Genomic DNA, 25,999 nt, shown 5'->3' with positions numbered 1-25,999 from the left:
TTGGGGCCTGTACGTTGCCCCCACCCACCCACCCAACCATTGCGCGTGCATATCTATATATGTTCATAATTTTTTTGTTATGAACTTTTAACAGTATCACATGTTCACTCCCTCTTAGTTAAAATTTTTTGAATTGGGCCAATGGAGACCACACAAAAAATGAACCTTTTTCCGGTCGCATTAACAGTAGCCTTTTTTTATCCCTTGGCTAAAACTTGTCACTTTTTTGTAGCATTATTAAGTGCTTGAGCATCGAATATTAGTCAATCAATTAGCAGATCAGTCGTCAGCTTTAGCCGAATATATATATTTTATACATATATATACCAGCACTTTACGTGGGCCTCGTTCTTCGCATATATAGAGGAGCATCGACAGAATCTAGTTCCATGCTTTGATCAGTCATTATTGTTAAATATAACTTTTTGGTAAATCCTAGGAATTTGACGGAAAAAGAAGCCAATTAGAATTAATTATGTTAGACTTAAACAGCATCCATTAACAACTTTCATGTTAAATATTAGGTAGTGTGTTATGATCTGATGTCAGCGTGTATATATATATATATATATGAAGTTGTCTTCTTCTTCTTCTTCTTCTTCTTCTTCTTCTTCTTCTTCCTTGTGGTAACCAATATTTTTCTCCCGGCCGCTGATGTCGCGAGGGAGCAATCAAAGGACTAAAGGGATTCCGGTTTGTTGGACCTAGCTAGCTAGCTAGCTAATAAATAAACATAAAAAATGTCCAAGTAAAAAAAAAAATAATATAAATAAATAACTTTTGTAATTTTACACAAAATGTAACTTATAAAAAGTATTTATTTCTACATACTTCAAATAGTTTCTAAGAGAGTTTGACGCCATTTTTAATTTCAATTATTCCTTACAAAGAACAAAAAATACAATCAAGACAAAATATATCAGAACATTTAAAACTTAATTTCACCACTCTTACAAAGCAACACAGCATGACCATTTATTTGGGTTGATTTAATTTTGGAGAGAAGTGTTTACTATTTCTAGGGTTATAAATAGGGGTGTGCACGGTGCGGTTTGGGCGGTTTGGGAATGATTTAATAAGCCAAACCGTTTGTGCGGTTTGGCATTAAACCAGATCACGCGGTCTGGTTTGGTGTGCACAAACCGCACCAGACCGCACCGCATTTGCGGTGCAGTTTGGTGCGATTTTCGCGATTTGATGCTTCTTTATTGTTTCATTTGGTGTTTCCTCCACTAACTTATAAATTTTTAATTAAAATATAAAAATCAATGCATAAAATCATAATTTTTAAATTTTTATAGTATCTTGGAGTTTAAAACTAAAATAAGTTACTATCTAATAAAAAATATAAATTTAAAAGTTTTAAATCTATAACATAACCACATGCTCATAATATAAAAATAACACAAAAATTCACAATATAATTCATGGTCAAGAAAGTATATATTTTTAATTTATTTTTTTAATTTTTAAATTATTAGATATTTTTAATTTTTTTATTAATATACTACTTGGCCAGTTTGATTTTAACCAAACCAAAAAAACCACAAACTGCAAACTGCACGGTTTGAGAATTTCTCAAACCGTGCCAAACCGCACCCCCAAAAAACCGCACGGTTTGGTGCGGTGCGATTTGGTGCAGGCAGTTTCCGCGGTTTAACGATTTTTTTGCACACCCCTAGTTATAAATGAATCGAGTTGTTTGGGAGTGGATCGGTGTTTGGTTTGACAAAAACTTATTCAAATTTGTTAGTTAAAGATAAATTAATTAAGATTAATTCTAATTTTGAAATTCGATTTATAAATAAATCAATCTTACACCCAATAAAACGCAGCTCCTTCAAATTTGCAAACATATTCGATTAATAAAAATTTATAAACATACTCAATTAAAAGCTCACAAGTAGCTCGTGAATAGATTCATTTGTAAATATATTATTTAACATAAAATTATCAAATTTTTAATTATCGTAAACGATATTATGTTGTAATTTAAAGTTATTATTAGTTGATTATAATATTAAAATTATATTTATTAATTATTTATATATTATATTTTTAAAAATATTTTTTCACAAATTTGAGCTTGACATCAAAGCCCTAGCTCAAGCTCAACTCAATGAAACTCGACTTGATTCGATTCGATTTGATCGCAGCCTTAATTATTAAGATATTAAATTTAATTTCTTAATTCTGAATTACAAATATAAAATAATAAAAAATATGATTGAGTAGGGAAGCTGTACCCATCCCTATGATGGCGATTTTAAATTTGACAACAAACCCGCCTCTCATAAAGGGAAAAAAAAAAAGAGAGAGAGAGAGAGATATTGTTAAAGTGATTAACCATAAAAATCCAAGGCCAGCCATGAACAGCCCCGCTAAAGAAACCCACCTCAGGCAGCTCAAGCACATGCAGAGGGAACAATATTAATATTTTTTTTTTTTATAATGTTTCATCACGAACATTCCTATTATTCGATTCCACAATTTTAATAAAGAACGTAAATTAAAGAACCGCAATAATCAAAATTTAAACATTGACACATCACAAATATGAGAGTGAAAAGTATTTTTCCATTTTCTAAGAAAACTTTTCAAGAAAAAAATGTTATTGTATCTGTGTTTATAAAATACCACTATGAGTAAGGTTGACAATGATTAGGTTTGATTTTAGTTTTTACCAAAATCATAATCAAACCAAACCAAACTTAAACTGCTAAAACCAAAACAAAACCATTACCTATCAGTTTTAAAAATTAAAAACCATAACCAAACTATTTGGTTTCAATTTTAATCATAATTTTTTTAATTTGATCCATACTAACAAATAAAGACAAACTCTTACAAATAGTATTCATAAAAAATTTTGATAACTCCATAACAAACAAAAATAAAATCTAATAAAGTTACCTTCTTCTTGCATCAAGTTATAAATTAACTTCAAATTTCTTAGATATAATTATTTGATTGATAAAAATAAAATAATTTAAGATTAGATTTTATTTTTAATTGTTAATTACTTTGTAAATGTTAAATATTTTATATATTTGTAATGCATTAGTTAAAATACTTATAAAAAAATGTATTAGTCAATATATATTATGTGTATATATAATATATTAAATATATATTATATATATCTCTGTATTCGATCAGTTTTTAATTCGTTTTCCCACGCATTCGGTTCAAGTTTTGGTTTGAATTTAGTAAAAACAATAATCAAATCATACCCATTGAAACAGTATTTAATTTTTTCTCAAACTAAATCATTACCGAGTCAAATAATTTTTAACGGCGTTGATCGATTTGATTGCAGTTCAGTTTTCCACGATTTCAATTACAATTATTATCCCTATATGTGAGCACGGAGTGGGGAGAGGGACGGGCTGGTGGCCGGAGGGTGGGGCCGATAGTGTCGCGAAGCAAAGACGTGGATGGGGCGAGAGGGAGAGCGAAAGGGCGACAGAGGGGGAGAGAGATGGTCTTGGGAATCATTTGGGTCTATCATAGGGGCAAAATGATCATTTTATTATTTCCGTAAATCATCGTGTAAGAGTGCTTGAAATAGCACAACTCTAATTCATGGACAGATAGAGAGAGATTATGCCACAGAAATGGGAGGGAAGAAATAAATAAAACAAGGCAAACCCCCCTCCATTTATCTAAACTCGATATCATACATCCATTATTAATCTCTCTCATCAATCAAATCCAAATATAAATATATATATATATATATACACACACCCCATGTAAAGTTAAATCAGTTCATTTCTTACAATCCAAACACCCAGAAAAAAAAAAAAAAAAAGAAAGAAAAATCAGCAAGATTCCATATCATTCTCCAGAATGGACGGCGGAAACCCTTCCAAGAAGCAGCTCACCGGCGGAATAGTAAGCGTCTGCAAATCCCCATATGCGTTCCAGCAGAAGGGGTCCGTCACTATGTCTCCTTGCGCCGGCAGAAGCTCCACGTCCGACAGCGTGATGTTGGTGCACGGCACCGAGTCGCTGCATGCGAAGTGCATCGCCGGGCTGCGCTCGTCGTACGTGCCCTTTATGCTCGTGTAAGCCACGTCCGACACCGACACCGCCGAGGTTTGGTTGGCGCAGCCTTTGGTGAGGCAGTAGAATTGGTCGATTATGATTGGGTTCCTGACGTTGTCCATGTGGAGGTTGCTGAAGGTGATGCATGATACGGCTCCACGGCCGCCTTGCCATGTCTTGATCCTTACGCCGTTGTTGGACTGCCTTATTACAGAATCTCTTACTGTGATGTTTGTCACGCAGGCTCGAGAGTTGTGGTTGCCTAAGCTCCCGATGCTGGTCAAATGTGTGACCAGAAACAAATGGCAAAGATAAAAGAGAAGATTGATTTAAAGAGAAAAAGAATTAACTCAGATTACACACACACACACACACACAAAAGTATATGATGAAGCATGCACCTGATTCCATGGCTGGGTCCGCAAGTGATGTTCCTGATGTCCACGTCATAGCAACCCGATCCAATCGAAACACAATCATCCCCTGCAAGGAGGCCGTATTAGGTAGAAATCTAATACTATACTTGGGCCTCCATCACCTAAAAGTGTTCATTTGACTAAATGATATACCTAAGAATACTTTCCTAGGTTATTGACATAATTAGATTGGATTGTGATAAGATTCCCATCTTTTAATTTATCACATGAATCTTCTTAAAACATTTTCCTAAACTACGCGATACTAGATAACAGTTTTGGGCCTTTATTTATGATTTATTAGACTAATTAATACACTCAAAATATCATCAATTAATAGACTACTAATATGAGATTTGGGTGGTGAACTCGTATGATCCCTAATTTTCAGCGTAATTGTAGAATTACCGTTAGAGATGATTGAATCGTAGATTTCAACATTAACAGTGTTCTCAATATGGATGCCATCGGTGTTAGGGCTCAAAGCAGGAGCTGTAATGTGAATGGAGTCAATGTGGACGTTCTTGCAGTTGTCAAATCTAAAGTGGAACTGGGGGCTGTTCTTCATTCTCAACTCTTTCACAGTCAGGTTGTTGCTCATGAAGAACCTTATCGCCTACATTATATATATATATATATATAATTAAGTTGGAACTAATTAATGAGATGAATCATCTTAATTACTTGGAAGAAGTGTTGATCATCACTTACAATTGGGCTATCGCATGGTCCAGGCATTGTGGTGCCATTGACTCCCTTATGGGGTTTACAGGGAAGATCCCACCATTTCTCTCCTCGCCCATCTATTAAGCCACCCCCTTGCAGCGCCATTTCGTTGATTCTGTAGAAGACCAGCCACTGGCGTTTACTATTATTCTTCGGCCAAGCCTCCGGCCCATCCGGGGGCATGATTGTACCGTCAACCTTTCCATTTACCCAGAAAGGAAAGTGGGGTAAGAAACTAATTTTACAAGAATCAAGAGACCAGTAGATGTTTGAACAGGTATAACCAAAAGAATATTGGAACCTGAAAGACAAAGCCGGTTTGACAAGGACCAGTGAAGATTGTGGACTGAATCATGAATGAGTAGCCGTACGGAACAAGGAGGATCCCGGACTCAACCTGGCTGCAGACTCTGTCCCAAGATGTCTTGAATGCTTCTGTGTCGTCCGTCACGCCGTCACCCACTGCTCCAAACATTCGAACGTCGAAAACGGCGGCGCTGCCTGAATCAGAAGGCTCGGGTGAAGGAGAAGGAGAAGCAAAAGGGGGCTGTGAGATATGGGACGGCGGTGGATGGCCATGATTGTGGCTGTGTCTGGTGTGGTGGTGGTGGTGATTGTGAAATCTAGCTTCGCTGCAAATAATGTCGAAGCAACCAAAACAAACGCAAAAAACCAGCAGCCCCATCCTCAAGTATTGCACCATGATCAACTCAACAACGGAGTCGAAATGAAGACAAAGGAAGCTGCAAATTTTGAACTAGTACAAGTGAGGAATGTGCATGGAGCCTACTGGTTATAATGGCTGAAAGGCCTGTTATATATATATATATATATCGATGTTGGAAAGTGCTATAGGTAGTGAACCTAAAGTAGCTTCAAATTCATCTGAACCTCAAGAAATTTTTTAATGGCTTGTAATTCTGGGAACCGACCAATTCCACATTAATTAGAGGTACGTACGTAGGCTTTTTTTTAATTTTGTTTTTCTGGGGAATGTATGTATGTATATGTGAGTGATGAGGGAAAAGGCAAACGGAATAACAAGATATATATATATATATACATATATATCAATGATCGATGAGTTCGTCCATGTTCTTCCATTACTTTCTCTTTCTCTGGTCCCCAATCTGGCAATGGATGGCCTTGGTGGTGATCTCGGTTCTTGCATGCATGCCTCCTGATGAAGCTGCTTTATTGTCAGTAACGCTCTTAATAATTACCTGGCGCTTAATACCATGGTTTTGAAGGATCCGAGCAAATACAGAAACGGCACCAAACATTGAGACCAGGAGATCCCCACTCCCAGTAGTAGTAGGAATAATAATTATAATAATCCGCAAGTGGGGCGGCATACCTTAGCCTCAGCAATTGTCTGAAAATAGTTGTTAGCTAGGTTCTGCTTTCTGGTCTGTGTCACAGATGATTAGATGAATCGTTCCATATAAATACGATTTTAATCTAAAAATTAAATTCCCATACAAAAATTTTATGCGTATATGTATATATATTATGAAGAAAATATAATATATATTTTTCTATGTATATTTATAATTACACCTTATTTTTTAAGGCCTGAAAACTCCTATTGATTGATAAAATATCTAAAAATATAATATATTTATTACTAACTAATAAAAGTGTTTAAATCCTAAAAATATTGTTCCCTCCTTGTAAATATAGTTGATTTTTTTTTTTTTTACAAAGATTCCATACGCAATATCAACCTTGCTGTTTGGCCCATTAACTGTATATTTTGGAGATGAGATAACCCTTAGCAGCAATAGTGTGTTCAATTCATGAATTTAAATTGTGAAAAATAACACCTTTTGTAACAAAGTAAGAAGGAAACTCTGGAGAAAGTGAAGACCGCCCTTTATTTTATAGCCAAGAGCGAGTTGGAGCAATGAATTTATGTGCATTACAATATATTAATGATACAAAACAGCAATCTTCAAACGCTCAATTACGTGCAATACAATATACTTCTGCTTTTAGTACAATATTGTAATATCTGTTTTCATGTAAACACAAGTGTCAGCATGCCCATTTACCACTTGTAAGAGAGAATATTACAGAAGCTCTTTTCTTCTCCTCCTACAAAGAAGGAAGAGAACGCCAGAAAAGGTAGAACAACAAGTTATGAAGAAACAAATAAATAGCTTCCACAAAATCACTGGAACAGACCACCAACTAGCAGGCTCATTTTCTACATTTAGTAGTTCATGTTCTGCAAGCTGCAGAACATAACTACACAAGAGACAAAAGGGCCAAAAAGAAGAAAAAAGAAACATGGTCATGACCCATGGAAGCCGCATTGCTTTCTCGCGTGCTCGGGGATCAATTTCACCAGCATCTCCATTGGCACTCCCTTAAGTTCTGAGAAATAATAGCAGTAAAGAACAATAAGAAGATGGAGGTAAATGGGGTGGAGGCAGTGTAGAAAATAGCAATTATTGTTATGGCTGTTGTCCTAACGTCATTTTTATTTTGATGAGTTGAAAATAGAAAATAGAAAATATAATCATGAAGAATTATATTTATTACCATGGGGCTTAAAGTTGAACAGTGGAGGGAGGGAACGCCCATTTGGAAGGCGGTTGTTTGGGTCACGTAGCTCGTTAAAAAAAGGATGTACCAAAACCTCGAGCTGCAATGGAAACAACAGGCAGGTTATAGATGTTAGATACTCACAGTGGCACCAAGAGGCTGAGTGACAGCTTAGCTAAGCCAAGAAAGGAAAGACAATGATACAAACAACCACATGCTGTCTGGCTAGTTGTTGTTTCCATACTTACAGGTGAGCTTCGAAGATTAGGAGAATATTGCAATAGTCTTGATACAAGGTCTACAGCCTCCATAGGCATGCGCTTGTGGAATATCTGACAATGGATACCCAGTCAATGCACAATTTCATTGCATATGCTAAGGCAGTCCAAAAATATATACCCATACCTTGTGCCATGGGTGAGCTTTAATTTGTGGAAATTTGAACTCTGTGTAGTTAGGGTTCATGCACTTGATTTCCTCCCTTGTTGGGGTCCCCAATACCTGCACAGAGTAAAGCAAAATGTTGGTAGAAAATTAGATTTGCCTTTGCAGGACCACAAAAAGATTAATTGTCACTTTGCAGGACCACAAAAAGATTAATTGTCTGGGTCATTAGCAAGTGGATGAATGCCCTAAACAGCATTTAGGTAGGATTTCCAAAATCATCAGGCACTATCCTTATGTTTGAAACTACAAAAAGAAAAAAAAAAAATGCATGTACATAAATTATGTCATCTTTATTTTTCTCATATTTTCTGTGAAATCCTTGCTCCAAATATAAAGCCTAAAGATTTAAACCACATCCCTAACAAATATTCGCTGCAAGAGGGTTATGCATCCAAATAATCACCTTTATGATTTCCACAAGCTGGTCAACTCCACTGTCACCGGGAAAGAGAGGCTGAAATCATCAGAATTAACAACCTTCAGCATACATAAAGATAGGATATCCGCATGCATTACAGAAAATATAAGAAAGAGCCAACAACCTGTCCTAGAAGTAATTCAGCTAGAACACAACCAGCAGACCAGACATCTATGGCTGTGGTGTACTCGGTAGCCCCAAATATAAGCTCAGGTGCTCGATAGTATCTGGAGCAGATGTAAGATATATTTGGCTCTCCTCTAACCTGTAAAATGCAGACCATAATAAGTACCTACACCACAAGCAAAACAAAGTCAACTGAGATGCAAATTACAAACCAAAACTTTGGCACTCCCAAAGTCGCATAACTTCACTTGGTGTGTATGAGGATTAACCTATGAAACAAGAAAGCACCAGGATTCAGTAATTATCAAATTTCTACCATTCAAAATGTTTTACTTTCAACATATAACAGGAGATAACCTCCTACCATAGGCTAGTAAAGAATCCATTGGATAAGATTTGGAATCAGGGGAAGAAAAAAAAAATTCCATCAAATTTAGAAAATCATAATAATGAGATAATCTACCCCAGTTCACAATACACCCTGTATTAACACTTGCCCAACCAAAAGAACATTCCTCAGCTAATGTTTTGGTATAGCAAACCCAGCTATTAGAAGCAGTAAAAGCCCAAGCTACAAGAGTCCTCAAATCATTCTTACTTCGATTAACCCATCATAAATCAATTATAAAGCCTTTCCAAACTAAATCCAGATCTATATGGATGAGTATGGTGGCATTTCAAGACTAAATTTCAACTGTCACAAAATTCGAGCAAGTGGCCATTCCAGGTGGAGCTTGGGCTGGCTGTTGATCATCACCACCTGCAACAACTCTTATCATTGATACAAACAGATTCACACTTGAACTCATTGCAGCAAAATCACATCATTCCCAAAAAAACAAAAAAAATGCTTCTTTGTCCATGCTATGACAACCAAAGGTGGAGAACAGCCAATTATCACCCAAGCTCCATGTCCTTGTTCAATTAGAACAAATATGCAAACCATGATACATATAAATTTCAATTAAATTGAGCACTATATTTTATTTCCTGACAATAGCTAAGGTATTATGCCATATAGATTTAGCTCCATGAACCCATTTTCAATTACATAAGCATATTATAATGGAGCAAACAAGATGTGACTTATTTAAGGAAATGTCAAGGTTCACACAGCTATTTGTGTTAGACCATATTTCTTAATATGTAATAAAGTTAACTCAAATTTGAATTCTGCTTACCACTGCTTCTATGTTGCATCACTTTACCACCAGCACTAGCAATTTAACATAGACCAGGAGATCAAAATACCTATTACGTAAGCAGCAACACTGCTGATATAGGTACAGAAACAGACGTGGTATAACGATTTAGAAAAGAAAATAAAGATACAGAAAGAGGGAAGAAATGACCAAAAAAATCATATTTTATAATTTTTAGTAATTTTAATGAACATAATAGCCAAGAAGCATTTAAAGTATTGAAAGAAGTGCAACTAGTCCAATATGAAGATACCAATCAATCGCTAATAAAAATAACTATTTTCATTAGAGTTGTAATCAGACTCAACTCAATTCCTATTTTTTACCCTATACAAGGTTCTAAAAGCTCTACTAGAAACTGCAAATGTGTTCATTGCATGTCCAACCGACGGAAGCATGTTTGACACAAGTCCAAAAACAAATAATCCAAAAATTAGCACACCCATTTGACATATTCCAAATGTGTATCAAAGCATCTGACAAGTATCCGTGTCTAATGCATGTCAGACTCAGCTACCACGTCAAAAATGAAGTGTCCATACTTCCTGGACTATAACATACAGACATAAATGTGATACAAAATGGAAATCTTACCAGTAGATTTTGAGGTTTAATGTCCCTGTGGCACACTCCAATGCCACCATGAATGTATGCAAGTGCTCTGAAAATCTGAATGCAAACAAAAAGTAAATAAAGTAAAGTTAAGGGACAACACTAACCAACAGTGCATAAAAATCTGGAATGTAATAAATAATAAAAAGCAGAGCTAGCACTAACTAAAGACAATGAATGAATTGACCATTAAATCATGATCAAGTAGGCAGTGAACTACAATAACGTGTGTCTGAAAGAGACATGTATGGATGAACACTGGCAAGTGCAGGAAATGGAGGAGGCAAATGAAGCTATGTAAAAAAATGAGAGCATTTATAGTATGCAAATGGTGACTAAAATTAATGCCTGAAGAGGACAGGGAAATTAAAGCTAAAACAAAGCATTAAGCATGCATAAGAAATACCTGGTAAGTGTATAGCTTCACATAAATCATGGGCACCCTCTGGTTCATCTTATTATAGTGCTTAATCACTCGATGAATGGTCTCAGGGACATACTCCAGTACCAAGTTAAGATACAGTTCATCTTTTTCAGTCGTTGAAAAGAAACAGTGTTTTAGAGAGACAATGTTTGGGTGGTCCAGAAGACGCATGGTTTGCAGCTCCCGATTCTTGTACCTTTTATCTTGAAGGACCTTTTTGATTGCAACAGTTTCACCTGTCTCTAAGCACTTAGCCTGCATAAGCACATTTAGGTAACACCAAAACAATTTCTGTTCAAATAATTCGTCAACCAATTGTAACATACTTGAATAAAAATGGGCAATCACTTCATTCTCGTATGGTAACTGTGCCTGGTAAACAACTAACCTGGAAAACTACTCCAAATGATCCATTTCCAACAACACGCTCAGCCATATAGCTAATAGTCTACAAACACGAAAGGATATATACACATCTAAAATGACAGTTCAGAGTCAAAAAATCCAAGAGCCAAAGAAAAAAAAATAATATCCTGAAATTACCTGCTTTGGCTGGCCATTACTGCCACCAATAGTTGTAACAATAATGTGACCTGTCTCTGTTCCATTACCATTCACCACAGTAGCTTCAACCTCCTACAAAAATTTAAAATTGTCATTGCAAGGGTCAACCCCTCTAGGGAAGTTCTTTGGTTTCATCTCTTAATTATAAAAAATAAATAAATCATTATAAAAAATTATAGAAAACAATTATAAAGCAGATCAAGAGAAAGAGGAGGCTGGGAAGTAAAATAAATGTGAAATATACCTTGTCATCCCTGATTCTCATGCCATTCATCGCATCAGGAAGTGTATCAGCATTAACAGTAGCTGCACTAGGTTCTCTTAATCCAGCAGCTGAAGGTACTATGTTCACTGAAGCCATCTACTGAAGACCAGAGAATAAACAGGCCTCCCACGGATGCAAGTCTCAACTCAATAGGAAAATCTATAACTTAGCTGCTGAAGATATATAAGTCACATGATCAATTCACTCTGCTATTAAGACTAAAAAATAAATAACTAAATTGCAGGCTTTTAAGGAATTAGCACATGAGAGAAAATAAGATTAGCATATATCATGCATTCAGATATCAAGTATCGTGCAATTGCAGAGGCCAATCCTGAATCTAATGACACATTTATTATAACAGTAAAATAGCTATTCACATTGCCCATGATACTATTTTTGTTGAGCGAATGAGCATACTGCAAGATCACTTCAATCAGTAAACTTGTTGATATTTTCACAAAGTTGCATCCATCTGCTTACGTTAGTGACTTTACTTGCAAACTCAACGTGGCTTTTTCGTCACATCTTTTAAGATGGAGGGGATGTTGAGATATATTTTCCATACTTGTATACATATATATAAATAAAATTAGGTAAATGTAGATTAATTTGATTTTATTCTATAAAAAAAATGTAATTTTTCTTCCTTCCTTCGGTAATGGCCTCCATACCTATAGGCCACTCCTCAACATGATCATATACATAAAAATATAAAGAAAAGTTCTTCCATCTTCGCTATCGGCCCTCCAGATCCTTTCTGCGTTGCACAGCTATGAACGTATTTGTCTACTTGCCGAGGAAAAAACTTGCATCAAAACACAACACATGGCAATAATTTTCACACCTCTGTTGCTCCCCACTCCACATGTGAAATAAAAACGACGACTTTCTTTTTAAAAAAATCAATGATCAAAAAACAACAAAACCTAACAGGATTTCCAAAGCGAGGGTCATCCTAATAAATCTAGAAGGGAAAAGACCTTTATTAATTGTAGAAGAAACAGAATCCAGACAAAGCAAAGGAGGACAGGGAAAATCGAAGCAATCAGAAAAACGGACGTGATTCCGTTTGATCCAATAACCAAAGAGGAAACAAGAATTCAAACCACGGCCACAACGAAAACAGACACAAAAAAAAAAAAAAACAGAGAAAGAAAAACAAAGTACCGATCAAGTCAGGAGTGCCGGGAGATAGGCGTAGCGGATGCGCGTAATCTATCGCCAACATACGGTGTCTTCAACTGATCAAACCGATTTCAGCCCCAAATTTCTTGAATTTCTTGAGCAACCTTGCCTTCTGGTAAGGGGAGAAAGAGAGAGAAAGAGAGGGGGGGGGGGGGTTGGGGTTGGGAAAATCTGCTTCTGCTTTTTGTTGGCTCTGCTTTATTTGGCGGTCTTTGATGACAGACAGTCAACGAACTAAAAAAGAAAAGAGCCCTAACATTTATGTGTTTCCTCTCTCTCTCTCTTCTTTTGACCGTTCAAACCCCCTCTCTCTGGCATCTGCTCGTAGATTTTGATTTTCTTCTTCATTTCATACTTTCTTTTTCCTTCTCTCTCTCTCTCTCTCTCTCTCTCTCCATCTCTCCGGCCGAGTGCTCCTTTTCATATATTATTATAATTATTATATATATATATGTGTATGCCAGTGCCAGAAACCCTATTTTGCCATCCGTATTTGCTTAATTTTACCGACTGCGAGTCAAACTCCGTCGTCACGCAATGAATAAAGAATTTGACGGAGTCTGTCCAACGTTTAGCGGTCACGCCTGCGCTGAAACGGTGTCGTATCTTTCCCGCGCGGCGCCGACCCTTGACCACATAATAATGGAGTCGTAGTTGATTGATGCCCCTACTACAATACAACCGCCATACATACAATAATCGACGACGACGTCGACGTCACGGCACTGTTTTCCGGCTCCTATTTTTCAGATTTTTTTTCCTTAGAACACAAAAGCCAACGTGTAATGTTTAAATAAATAAGAAATATTTAAAATTAAAAACAAAACTTTGTTTTTTTAACTTATCCTTATTTTCTGTAGAAATATGTGTTTGAAATTGAAAGCCTCATAATTAGATTTTTTTTATTTTAAAATTTTTATTATTTTTATTGTTGTCAATTGAACACAACAATAAATTTATGGGAGTGAAAACGTTGTCGTCAATTCATTTGAGATTATCATCAACTCAAAACCTTCTTCATCTCAAGACATAATTTCGTCTTGAGACTTTCGTCTAGATACTTGATGCCGTCCTGAAACTTTCGTCTCAAGATTTAATATCGTCTTGGGTGATATTTTTCTCTTGTGTTGGTTTTGATGATGAAAAAATAAATAATTTATATTTTAAGTCAAATATATAGTTTTAGATTTTTAAACAAAAATCAATTTCAAATACCTTCGTGAAAACAAAAACCAAATGAATTACATGTATGGAGATTTGCAAAAATAAGTATTACTTTTGATATAATTTTGATGATGAAATTATTCTATCAATGTTTATTATGTTAGTGCTATGAATTACTTTATATGATTTATTAAGCACCAATATTAAAATCAACTTCATCATGCATTCCAATGTCAAAAATCTTGTTATAGATTTCTTGATGATATTTGAAATGTTATGTTTCTATTTAAACAAATTTATTGAATGAAAATTAAATCCAATACCAAAATATCTTGTGATATATTTCTTATGGCATTTTGAAATATTGTGTTTTTAATTAATTAAAAATGTTGAATGAAAATTAGTTTCAACAATCTAATGTCGAAAAGCTTGTGATGGATTTCTTGATGATATATTCTTATATGTTCTTCAAAAATCTTTCTTCGTTTTAAAGCTTATTTGTTTTTGTTGATTCTTCAAGTATCAAGATGATTGGAGAGTATTCAAGATATCAAGTCTTAAGTATCAAAGTGTTTTCAAAAATTAGTATTATTCACTCTTTAGGAGATTGGAAAAATAAACATCAAAATTCAATATATTCTCCAAACATAAGAAAATAAGCTTTAAGCAATGTCAAATGAATGTGATCTTCCAAAAGAATTTAAGTCTAAATGTCTTAATCTTAGAAGCAAACATTCCTTTCATTCTATCGACTATGTATAGCCTATTTGTTGACTAAATTATTTGATTTGTCGACTAATTTTCATTGCTTTGTTAACTAACAGAATGTATAAAATATTTTTATTCACTAAGTTCTTTATTCTGTAGACTAAGTATTGCTTTATTACTTGATTCTGTCGATTATCTCTTTTCTTTTGTCGATTATGTCTTCGTTTTATTATTGATTCTGTCAATTATCTATTTTCTTTTGTCGACTATGTTTTGTTTTATTATTAATTCTGTCGACTATTTATTTTCTTCTATCGATTAACTCTTTTCGCAAAAATTCATAATGGTTAATTTTTCAAATCTCAACAGTCACAAACGATTATATTTCTTTTGAATCTTTTGGGATGCTTATAAATACGAGTTGTGACACCCCGGCCCCTACTACCGGGTGCCACCATAATCCATGATACAACCTCGGCCTGTCACGAAGGACGACACTATGCCCTGCCAACATAAAATATTAAAATAATATGGACGTCCTAGGTAGGGTCTAGGCTTCGCCTTCTTCGACCAGTCGAGAACTCAAGAGTAAAATGTGTAGGCAACGGAAATTTACCCGACTTTCATACCCAATTTGTCCCCCTTAAAATATAAATCCAATTTCAAATAAATAAACGCCATCATGCCCAATAAAATACTCCAACCGTCAAGCACACCTTATAATTCCGACCGTGACCGGTCGATTCACACACACACTCCGAATTACTCATAGTGGGAACCTTAACTTGATCTTAGCCAAATTTCATTTAAACATAAGTCGTCACCCGTAGTTAAACACAAAGCATTTATATATTACATAAGTGATACAGGAATTCAACCTGCGTCCTCACCGTTTGCAATCACAGTTAACCGATGTCTCTTCCACCAACACTAATTTCTTTTCTTAGACCCCAAACCATCTGTTGGGTTAATGGGGGTAAATGGATGAGTCCGAGGACTCAGTAAAGACAATATACAGTGTAGTAAATTAATAAACATGACATCATAGATAAAAATGAAGTGCAGCGTGCATGCAAGCCCATCCATCGCACCCTGGTCCGACTTTTGGTGGCCCCATCGATTTCATCTAAGACCCTATCTCGAGACTCATATGGTCCATTATCTATAGCCTCATGCCTAGGCATTTTCTCAATGTCTTATGCAAGTTATGATAAAAACAATTTACACACAAAGCATATTAAAGCTTTACCTTAATCAATCTAGTAAAGAAATCGGAAAAACATCCACCTGGCGTTGTCTTCTAAACTGTCATCTCGTGTCCGAATTCCTATTTTCGAGCATTCGGCACGTTCCTCGATCCCTAAATCAACTTTTAGATTTTTTTCGAATTTTTCAAGAATTTTCAATTATTTTTCCCTTTTTTTTCCCTTTTTATTTTATTTCTTATTTTCCTTTTTCTTTTCTTTTCTTTCTTCTCTCTTTCTTCTTCCTCCTTCCTTCTTTTTCCTCCTGCACGCGCACCAGTTTGACCTCACCCTGCCACCACGCAAGCCACCGCCATTGCCCTCCCGCGCACCTCCAGCCACCAGCCCCTGCCATCGCTGCCAACCATCAATCGTAGCTCCGGGTCGCCGTCGACCACCATTAACAATAGCTTCCTACGCAAAGCAACGCACTGCTGCCCGACCACCTCTCGTCATGGCCATGGTCCTTGCTACCCTTAGCCCCTGCCACACTGCCTCAACCGTCACTTCCTTCCGCCAGCCACAACCGTACGCCTCCACGCGAGCCACCGCAACTACTGTTGCCTCCCCCGCGAGCTACTGCCCCGTCAGCCATAGTAGTTTCCAGCACTGCCTCCGATCACCCAATCCCTACTTCTCTCTTCTCTCGTGATCTCTCACTCTCCCAACTCTTTACTTCACTCAACCAAGCTCTCTAATGAGAGAAATATCTAATTTTGGCCACTTAGGATGCTTGGCGTCCAAGCACACACCGCCTACACATTAATAAATATATATATTATACATTTATAGTTTATATAATTTATTATATAATAAAAATTACATATAAACCCATAAATTAGTTATTTTATAGTCAGGGGTGTTACGTGAGTTGATCTAAAGATTGCAAATCATTTTACTTGAAGCTTACAAGAGTTTGTGCTTTATTTTTCTCCCAAAAGCTTTGTACTAAATTTGTTTCATTTGATTCAAGTCTTTTATCTTTATTAAAAGACATTGTAACTAAAATTATATACTCTTAGAAACTCTCTTTTGTATCTTTCTTATTTTTCCTAACTTGTATTACTAGAGGACTTGTTTTCCAAGTAAAAGGTTGTATTTCATAACTTAGTATTAGAAAGCTTATTCAAAGCGATAGGAAACTTTAGTTAATTGTTTGAAAATCCTTAGTGAAGAATTAAGGTAGCGGACTAAACTTGATTAAGTCGAACCACTATAAATTCTTTGTGTACTTCTCTTACTTGTGCTATTTAATTTGTTTATCATTGCTAGCATTTAAATATCCCTACTTACATTGAATTTTTATTTTTCATAAAAAAAAAATCAAGTTCTATCAAATTTTTAAATTACCCAATTCACCCTCCTTCTTGGGTGTGTGCCATAACATTTCAAACCTATCATTGAGATGTGATGTCGTTCTAAGACTTTTGTCTCAAAACCCAACGTCGTCCAAGATTACAAGGAATAAAATAGTTAAAGGGCGTGGGGAAGTGTCTGTGCAACCATTCTAATGTTTAAGTCAAATAATAAGGATGTTAAAAACTATAGAGCAGAATTTCTACCAGTATTAAAAATGTATCTTTTCTGAAATAAAAGATTGTTTATTTATAAAGGAGAATGATGCAATTCTAAATCTTCCTCGTTTAAGATTTTTTTATACATGATATTTATTTAAATATTTTAACATTTTATTCAAATTAAATTTTTTAATAAATAATATTTATTCTTATATCAAAAATTTATTAAGATTCTTAAAGAATAATATCTATTCTTTTTACGAGACTATCGTAGAGATTTGCAGAAAACAGAGTTATTCAGTTTGAGTGTTGGGTGAGATTCCTCAATTAAAAAAAAATTACACCTTTTTAACTTAAAATATTATTTTCAGACTTTTCGACTTTTATCCGTGGCACAACATTTATGTCTTTATATATATATATATTGCTTCATGAAAGAGAAATAAGGAAGAATCCTCTGCAGGCTGCTTAAAAAATTTAAAACTAATTGTCATTTGACAATATTTTATTCCAAACTCTTAAAATAAAAGCTAAGCATTTTATTTATGACTAAATGTATGTAATGATTCCATTTGTATATTAACCAAAATGCCCTTCACCCATAAAATTTTGACTTTCCTTTTCTCTGTCTTTTGTCTCCTTTTTTTTTTTTAATGCGCCCCCACACGCAGACTAGTTCATCAATTTGCCAATTATAATCTAAATTTGGGAATGTTTTTCTTTAATTTTCCCCTTTCTATTATTTTTTTCCTCCATTATAAATGTAGCTAAATCCATGTCAGTTAATGCAAATAAAACTTTACAAAAGGCTGAATTTATTGTTCTCTGAATGTAATAATTGGGAATCATCTTTCAGTCGTCAATTTTGTAAAAAAAAATAATAATCAAAGAATATAAGATATTATCTACGCATACTCTTAATACTTAAATTAAATTCTTAATAATATTAATGAATTTGCAAAATTTTTGAATCAATATTAAAGACATTTTTTGAATGCGGGCACATATATTTTTAAGAAAGTTTGAGAATTTGTGACAAGTATTATTAATATTCTAAGATCGATTAAGATTTAGGCTCTTAAAAGATAAATTTTATTATTTTTAAGATTTTTATAAGAATTTTTAAAATTATTTTATTCTCATTTACAGTTTTAGGAATACTCCACATGAGACTCCTATGAGAAACCTTAGGTCTCCCATAAACCCTTTTCAAATGAGTACATTAGGACTCTTTAACACACCCTTCTTTCATTGAGAGTCTGCCAATAGGGTCTTCCCAGCCCTTTGCAACCCTCTTTTGTATTTTTATACCCTTATATTCTATCTTTAGTTTATGAACTTGTCTTTCATGAATTTCATAATTTAGTCAATACGTATCTATTAAGTGAATATTTTTATCCAAAGTTTTTTTTTTCTTTCTTTAAACTTTCCTAAAACTTCTCTTTGGATCTTTCATTAAGCTTATTGTACTAAAATTTATTCTATATATATACCCATGAGGTAGGTATGTAAAATTGTAATAAAAAACAGAATTTTTGTTTTAATGTGAGAAAGGTCACCTCTACCTAACTTAGAAAGCATTAATTAATATAATTTATAACAAAAGTTTTCAATGGACCACTTGCCCATCTGTGCACTCACTAAACCCTGTCAACCCAGGGAAAAGTCAAAAACAGGAACCTCTAAATTAATGGTTTCACATGGAAACCCACCATAGATTAATTAATCAATATATATATATATATAATTAAAACCAGAAACAAAAATTTTGAATACTAATTTAAGTTATCAGGCTGTTACAAAATAATAATAATAATAATAATAATAATAATAATAATGTCACAAAATGGAAATTTTAATAAAAGAATAAAGTGAACAGATATGAAACGTGGGATACCAATTGGATGTGGAGCCCTTACCGTCCACGCGACGCAACCGCCTGTCTTCAATTAGAAATGTCAACTCCCTCATTAACCAATCAATTGTTACTTTCCATCATTTTAATCGTGTTTTATTCTTGTTACCATTTTCGGCTCGGCTCATAATTGAGATTTTAGACTGCCGGGAAGTCAACTTTTATTTTTCGTTAAATTAATTTTAATTTTCTAAAAAAAAGTTTAAAGACTAATTTAATTAAAAAAATAAAAATTTAGAGAATTTTAAGCCAAAGACTCAAAGTTTAAGAAATATGCAATTAATTTACTTGTCACCGTTAATAATGGAGAAGTGTTGTGATTAATTTTTTTAAAAAAATTAGAAATTAATTAAGTTAATTTTAAAATTTAAGGAATATCATAATCAAATATGTATAGTTTGAAAGATATATTATGAATTATCCTAAAAAAATTATGAGCTTGAGTCATATTAAACTTTTACTTTTTAAGATGTATTGGGTTATTTGTTTTATGGAAGAATTGATAGATAATTAAGAGTGGTTCTTAATAGGAGAAAGTAATAGAAATGTAAAATATATATTTTAATCATTATAGTTGTACGTTTTTTTTATTTAGATATTTAATTTTTTTATTATTTCAAAGACAACTTGAATATAAAATTTCGAATTAATTACACATATCGATAAATTTATTGAAAATAATAAATTTAAGGATGTAAATAAAATAATTAAAAAGTTTAGAGATTGAATGCTGACACTTGAAAAAGCTCTCTTATTTTTCAAAAAAGTCCATTCTAAATTTTTGAACAAAGACTTTGAAAATGAGTTGACATATTTTTAATAGGTCATAATCCAAAGAATTCCCCCAAAGGTACTCAAGAAAGACTCGTTTGAGGGCTTTATAAGGATTATTCTGTTAAGAAGATCTTTCAAGCTTTATTCTTTAGATTTATTCGTTTTGATCCTATCATGGAAATGAATCCATTCTTTTGGACACATAAGAGACGTTACAAAATATTAGAAAAAAAAGAGAGTAATTTCGAGGTTTTATTTATTTTAATGGAAAATATACATTTGAAATTTTAGATAAAAATAATGTCAAATAATATTCAACACTAAAATGTAGTAAATGACCCATCTAAAATGTATTAAATGACAACCTTACCTTTTAAGCAATGAATCACACACAAAAAACATTCTCAAATTTTTATAGTGTTTAGCTTTTTATCTGTAAGAAAATTATTTCCCCAAACGTTACATAATAAAATTTAATCAAAGCTATACTTTGCACGTGATCGTGACCCTAGAACTACCATTTACGTAGATTTAAGTCTAATTATTTTGAAATATTCTACAAAATAGAACCCCGACACCAAAATCACATGTAGTTATTTGTCAAATTTTTATATGAAAATTAATTTGTATTTATAAAAGCTTTTTAAAGTTTTGTTTTTTAATAACCAAACTTTAAAATTGTTTTACGTTTACCTAACAAAATATTTCCAAGTTGGAGGAGTTATATTGTTAAATAATTAAAAAAAAAAACATAAAAATATACTACTAATAGCCTAATTGTAATTGGTACGTAAGCGTGGGCCATAGCCAGTCTGTGATTCTGTCGGCAGAAATGTTTTATATTCCTATCTTGCCCCTGAAGGAACCTTAAATTACTGAACTAAGGTGGGGCCGTATTGGCATTTACCATTCCTTGTAAACTCGATTTCTATTATTTCTCTTCAAGCACAGGCATCGTTCTTTAAGAACCAAACGGAGGTATATACTTCTAATGATTATCTGATAAATCATGTTATGAGGAATTAATCAAAATAAATTCAAATTTCATAATTAATCAAATTTAAAATTTTTTAAAAAGTAACAAAAATTAAAATTGAATAGTCTTAATAACGAATTTAAAATAAAATACTTAATTTATTAAAAGTTAGAAAATACAAAATAATTAATTAATTTATTAAATGCTATAAAATTTAAAAAGCAACGGTTAAATTTACCGGATTATCAACATATAGAACGGCATTTAACACGATTTTCTGCGCGTGAGTTCACACACCGTGTTTCCTTACCTTGGCTTGGGTTGAAAGGCCACGCGGAGGGCTTCACACACGCACATTCACGTGTCGACGAACGGAAGCGAAGCTTCGTCACTACTGCGCGCTTGATGAGCTGTCATGCCTCCACCCGCTAATTCTATGGCGCTGCCAACGTACACGTGTCCGTCCACCCTCTCCACTTCACAGCTGGCCGCCGGTTTCCGGTTCCCGTTGCCATCCTCTAACTATAAATCCCAGAGCAACCCCACCCGCCCCAAACTTTGATCACTTTGCGAGAACATATCCTGAAATCTCAACAGAACCTGCGAGAAGCGCCCTACGGCCCCGAGAAACCAGAAGCGAAGCCCGTGGATATTTGTATCCGAACAACGCCGATCGCCGAGACATCTTGCTTGGATTTTGAGCGTGTGGATTTGGTAAATGATATGAAGATGGTAGCTGAAGCAGAGGTGGTGGTGGTTCAGCAGAGCGTGGCACCGGTCTTGGATGTTCAATTCCGTTGTAGTAGCAGCACCGGCGGTATTCAGGAGGTGGTCGTCGCGTCGCCGCTTTCGCCTTCCGGTAGTGAAGCGATTTGTGCCTCCGACTCCGTTTCCGACGACTCATCGTGCTCTCAAGTCGTGAGTTCCCTTTCTTGGATTAGGGCTTTCTTAATTGTTTCTTATCTTGCAATTCAGTTTCTGGTGCCTATTTTTCGAGAATCCGACTATGTTCCCAGATCTTGACTTTCTTAGGTAATAAGAACTTAAAAAGATTGAAGCCTCAATAACTAGGAGTTAGATGTGTTTATGGAGAACAAAAACTTCAGCTAGTGAAGTCGATTATTTGAGTTTTGACCGTGTAGTAAGGGAAAAAAGATACCGCTAATTTCGTTCTTCACCCCCACAAAAAATTATATGATTTTGTACGGATCAAAAAGAAGAAAAATGGTAGAAAATAATGGCAAGTATCAAGAATAGAAACCATTTTTAAAGATGGAATTTCTGTTTGTTGATAATGACCATTTAATACACTATCTACATCTAGTTTCATAATACTTCATACTATCTTACCATGCAGATCCATATTCCATGGTCTTGTTATGAATAGTAGTATCTCATGCCCAATCAATAGCCACTGTGAAGAACGTTCGCTAAGAGGTCGAATCTTTTTGCCCAATCTACGTTTCATTTTTAACAAAATGAAAAACGAGAACCCTTTCCAAAACTCAATTCTTGATATGTTTTTTGATATTTTAAAATTTTACCTAAACTAAAAAATGTACCAGTGCTTGACTTATTCTTAGCGCTGGTATTAGGTCTCCACACCCTTCTGTGGGCACCTGGATGCTGTTCACGGGGCTTACTTGTTAGAGCTGAATGGAAATTATAAGCGGACTTATATGACATGCTCTAGAGTTCAGATTCTTACCAACTGAAACCTAATTGAGGAACTGCTAGCATTACCTCTGACAGGTGCAAGATTAAACAATGGTCATTAGTCAACTGCAGTCCAGAACATCCGATCTACTCTATTATGAAATATAAGTGGTATTTTTGACAATTCATTATGTTCTGTTCCTGGAGTTCTAATGATCTGCAACTCAATTTCCTTAACTGAGCTATCACTTTCACTACTCTTGTCATGCTTCAACTGTTTTCCTGAGAGTAATTGGAATGTGGACAATTATTGTTGTCGTATTGAATTTTTTGCCCGCACCAAAGTATGAAACAACTGTATTGAAATCATAAGAAATTAGTTGACAATTCGTATTGAAATCATAAGAAATTAGTTGACAATTCGTATTGAAATCATAAGAAATTAGTTGACAATTCGTATTGAAATCATAAGAAATTAGTGGAATGTTTTAAACCTAACATTCAATCTGTGTATATAGACAAACAAGTATCTAACACTCAATTGTGAAGTGTACATTGGACTACAGTTCTTATTACCTTTAATTTGGTTTCTTTTCTCAGGGCATAAGGTCTCCTGAAACTTCCGTCGAGTCTGCTATACTTCCATTTGTTCCCAGCATTCGTTCCGGTAGCTTTGCTGACATTGGAAACCGCAAGTACATGGAGGATGAGCACATAAGGATAGATGATTTATCTGCACACTTGGGATCATTTTTCAGGTGTCCCAGGCCAAGTGCCTTCTATGGGGTGAGTAATTGCCAGGCTTAAACTTCCGCAGTGCATTCGCAATCAGTAGTTTTCATTGATTGTGTCAAGTATTGTGTTTACTTATTGGAAGTGAACTCTGCAGGTATTTGATGGGCATGGAGGACCTGAAGCTGCAGCTTATGTTCGGAAAAATGTAACGAAATTCTTCTTTGAAGATTCCAAATTTCCTCAGACATCAGAAGTTGACGATGCCTTCCTAGTTGAGGTTGAGAACTCACTCCGAAAAGCCTTTCTTCTGGCAGACCTAGCTTTGGCTGATGATATTGGTGTGAGCAGTTCTTCTGGGACAACAGCACTGACAGCTCTAGTGTTAGGAAGGTAAGCTTATGCTCCAGAACCTGGTATTTCACCTCATTGTTCCTATTTAACAGACTACTCCTTTGCGGTACATGTTAAAATTAATCAATAAATTGCTTCATCATTATCATTTGGGATTGGTTTTATTGATTGATAAAGTTCCTTAGTATTTAGTCATGTGCCTTTTGTTCCTCATAGAATCCGAGCCCCTCACCAACTCTGTTTTTTTTCTACGTTTGTTCAGCCACAAGTAGCTTAACACTCTCTTCCTATGATTTGCCCCTTAGTGTACGTTTTTATACTGCTCATCTGATATGGTGTGTGGCTGATTGATCCCTAAATCAAGGAATATGCTTAAGTGGCTTGATGCCTTTTCCATGCATGTTGTGTAATTGTTCGTGCAAGGATGTGACACCTTGCAATGCCAGAAATATGACAAAATCATGTTAGTGAACTGATGCAGGAAATGATAATGTCCTTGGATTTGCAACAAAACCTTTTAAGCATTATTGTGTGTCCTTGTTGATGGTAACTGATTTGACCTCTTCTGTTATAGGAATTTGATGGTAGCAAATGCTGGCGACTGTAGAGCAGTTCTCTGCAGGAGAGGCGAGGCAATAGACATGTCTCGAGACCACAGACCGAATTACGCATCAGAAAAAAGGCGTGTTGAAGAACTGGGGGGATACATAGACGATGGTGGTTATCTCAACGGTGTTTTGTCAGTTACTCGAGCTCTGGGGGATTGGGACGTGAAATCCCCTCACGGCTCAGCCTCGCCACTCATCTCGGAGCCGGAATTCAACCAGACGATTCTGACAGAGGAAGACGAGTTCCTCATTATGGGCTGCGATGGGATCTGGGACGTGATGTCAAGCCAGGATGCAGTCAGCCTCGTACGGCGGGGGTTGCTACGACACGATGACCCGGAGCAGTGTGCAAGGGACCTAGTAATGGAGGCCTTGCGCCTCAAGACATTTGACAACCTCACAGTTGTGGTGGTGTGTTTCTCTTCCCTTGATCTCAGGGGACAGTCCCCACCGCGGCAGCGGAGACTAAGGTGTTGCAGCCTCTCAGCAGAGGCGCTGAACAACTTGAGGCGCTTACTGGAAGGCAGCGGTTGAATTCTTTACATATTGTATTGTTTCTTATTGGTTGGGGTAATAATAAAGTAGTCGTAAAACACGGACGTCTGACGGGGTTGGGGGGGGGGGGGGGGGGGGGGGTTGGTTTATATAAGCTGTTTGTGGCTGCTTCCAGCTGGACTGACTGTACAATAAAATAAAGCAGCTAGCAGTTTTGTAGTGGGAAAATTGGTGGGTTGCGTGGTGTACGTTTTTGGTGTACATACAATTATTGAGAGGAGGGTGAGGTGGAGGGTTAATATAGAATTGACTGGAATAGAGTGTTCTTAAAAGTCGTTTATTGATCTTTTTAGGTGGCTCCAGTCCTCTCCACGCCTCTTGAGTTGCGTGGGCTATTGGTTTGCTTGCTCTGTATATATAACCATTTCGTAGATATAACCATTTCTCTCTCTCTCTCTCTCCGTACCATCGGTGCATTTTTCTATCCTCTTGTTGGGCTGTCCAGGTGACGAATGCACAAGGACCACAGAACTTTTTACAATGATAAGACGCGTCAAAATATGAAATATGAACCTACTTCTATCTCATTTGTTAGAATCATGCTAAGTATATACTCATTTTATACATTTTGAACTATATAAAGGAGTATTATGACCAAAATACTTTACACATCACATATGTGTCACGCGCCTTATAAGAAGTTTTTTTGTCATAATACCCTTTTATGTAATCTAAAATGTACAAAATGAGTGTATCAATAACATTTTCCTATTAGTTATTAACATTATAGCAGACTGCCAGTCATCAACCCAATATACCGTGGTTCATTTGTCAAAACTTTTTGTTTAATGTCATTGTTTATTTTATA

At 35.2% G+C, this 25,999-nt stretch overlaps 3 protein-coding genes across 4 annotated transcripts; 1 reads left to right on the top strand and 2 right to left on the bottom strand.

Moving 5' to 3' along the window:
- Positions 1-3,647: 3,647 nt before the first annotated feature.
- LOC127812721 (polygalacturonase At1g48100-like) lies at positions 3,648-6,487 on the bottom strand. Its single transcript, XM_052353247.1, has 5 exons — positions 5,494-6,487; positions 5,178-5,390; positions 4,875-5,082; positions 4,452-4,533; positions 3,648-4,326 (listed from the first exon to the last, which is right to left on the bottom strand). Exons 1-5 carry the CDS (start codon positions 5,893-5,895, stop codon positions 3,825-3,827), a joined length of 1,407 nt encoding a protein of 468 aa, XP_052209207.1. The 5' UTR covers positions 5,896-6,487; the 3' UTR covers positions 3,648-3,824.
- A 640-nt stretch (positions 6,488-7,127) lies between these two features.
- LOC127810534 (shaggy-related protein kinase alpha-like) lies at positions 7,128-13,365 on the bottom strand. Of its 2 annotated transcripts, none has more exons than XM_052350071.1 (13): positions 12,971-13,365; positions 11,780-11,973; positions 11,515-11,607; positions 11,360-11,419; positions 10,954-11,226; positions 10,530-10,604; positions 8,946-9,002; positions 8,732-8,872; positions 8,593-8,643; positions 8,148-8,243; positions 7,991-8,074; positions 7,740-7,842; positions 7,128-7,571 (listed from the first exon to the last, which is right to left on the bottom strand). In XM_052350071.1, exons 2-13 carry the CDS (start codon positions 11,894-11,896, stop codon positions 7,489-7,491), a joined length of 1,233 nt encoding a protein of 410 aa, XP_052206031.1. In that variant the 5' UTR covers positions 11,897-11,973; positions 12,971-13,365; the 3' UTR covers positions 7,128-7,488. The 2 variants fall into 2 exon arrangements, with proteins under 2 accessions (XP_052206031.1, XP_052206039.1); XM_052350079.1 differs by having other exon boundaries at positions 11,780-11,970.
- An 8,465-nt stretch (positions 13,366-21,830) lies between these two features.
- Positions 21,831-25,580, top strand: LOC127809885 (probable protein phosphatase 2C 2). Its single transcript, XM_052349044.1, has 4 exons — positions 21,831-22,204; positions 23,543-23,728; positions 23,832-24,067; positions 24,603-25,580. Exons 1-4 carry the CDS (start codon positions 22,010-22,012, stop codon positions 25,168-25,170), a joined length of 1,185 nt encoding a protein of 394 aa, XP_052205004.1. The 5' UTR covers positions 21,831-22,009; the 3' UTR covers positions 25,171-25,580.
- Positions 25,581-25,999: the final 419 nt, after the last annotated feature.

The sequence above is a fragment of the Diospyros lotus genome, chromosome 1 (genome assembly GCF_014633365.1).
Source record: "Diospyros lotus cultivar Yz01 chromosome 1, ASM1463336v1, whole genome shotgun sequence".
NCBI lineage: Eukaryota > Viridiplantae > Streptophyta > Magnoliopsida > Ericales > Ebenaceae > Diospyros > Diospyros lotus.
Note: the sequence above shows the minus strand (reverse complement) of the source record. Positions and strands in the feature narration are given on the sequence as shown.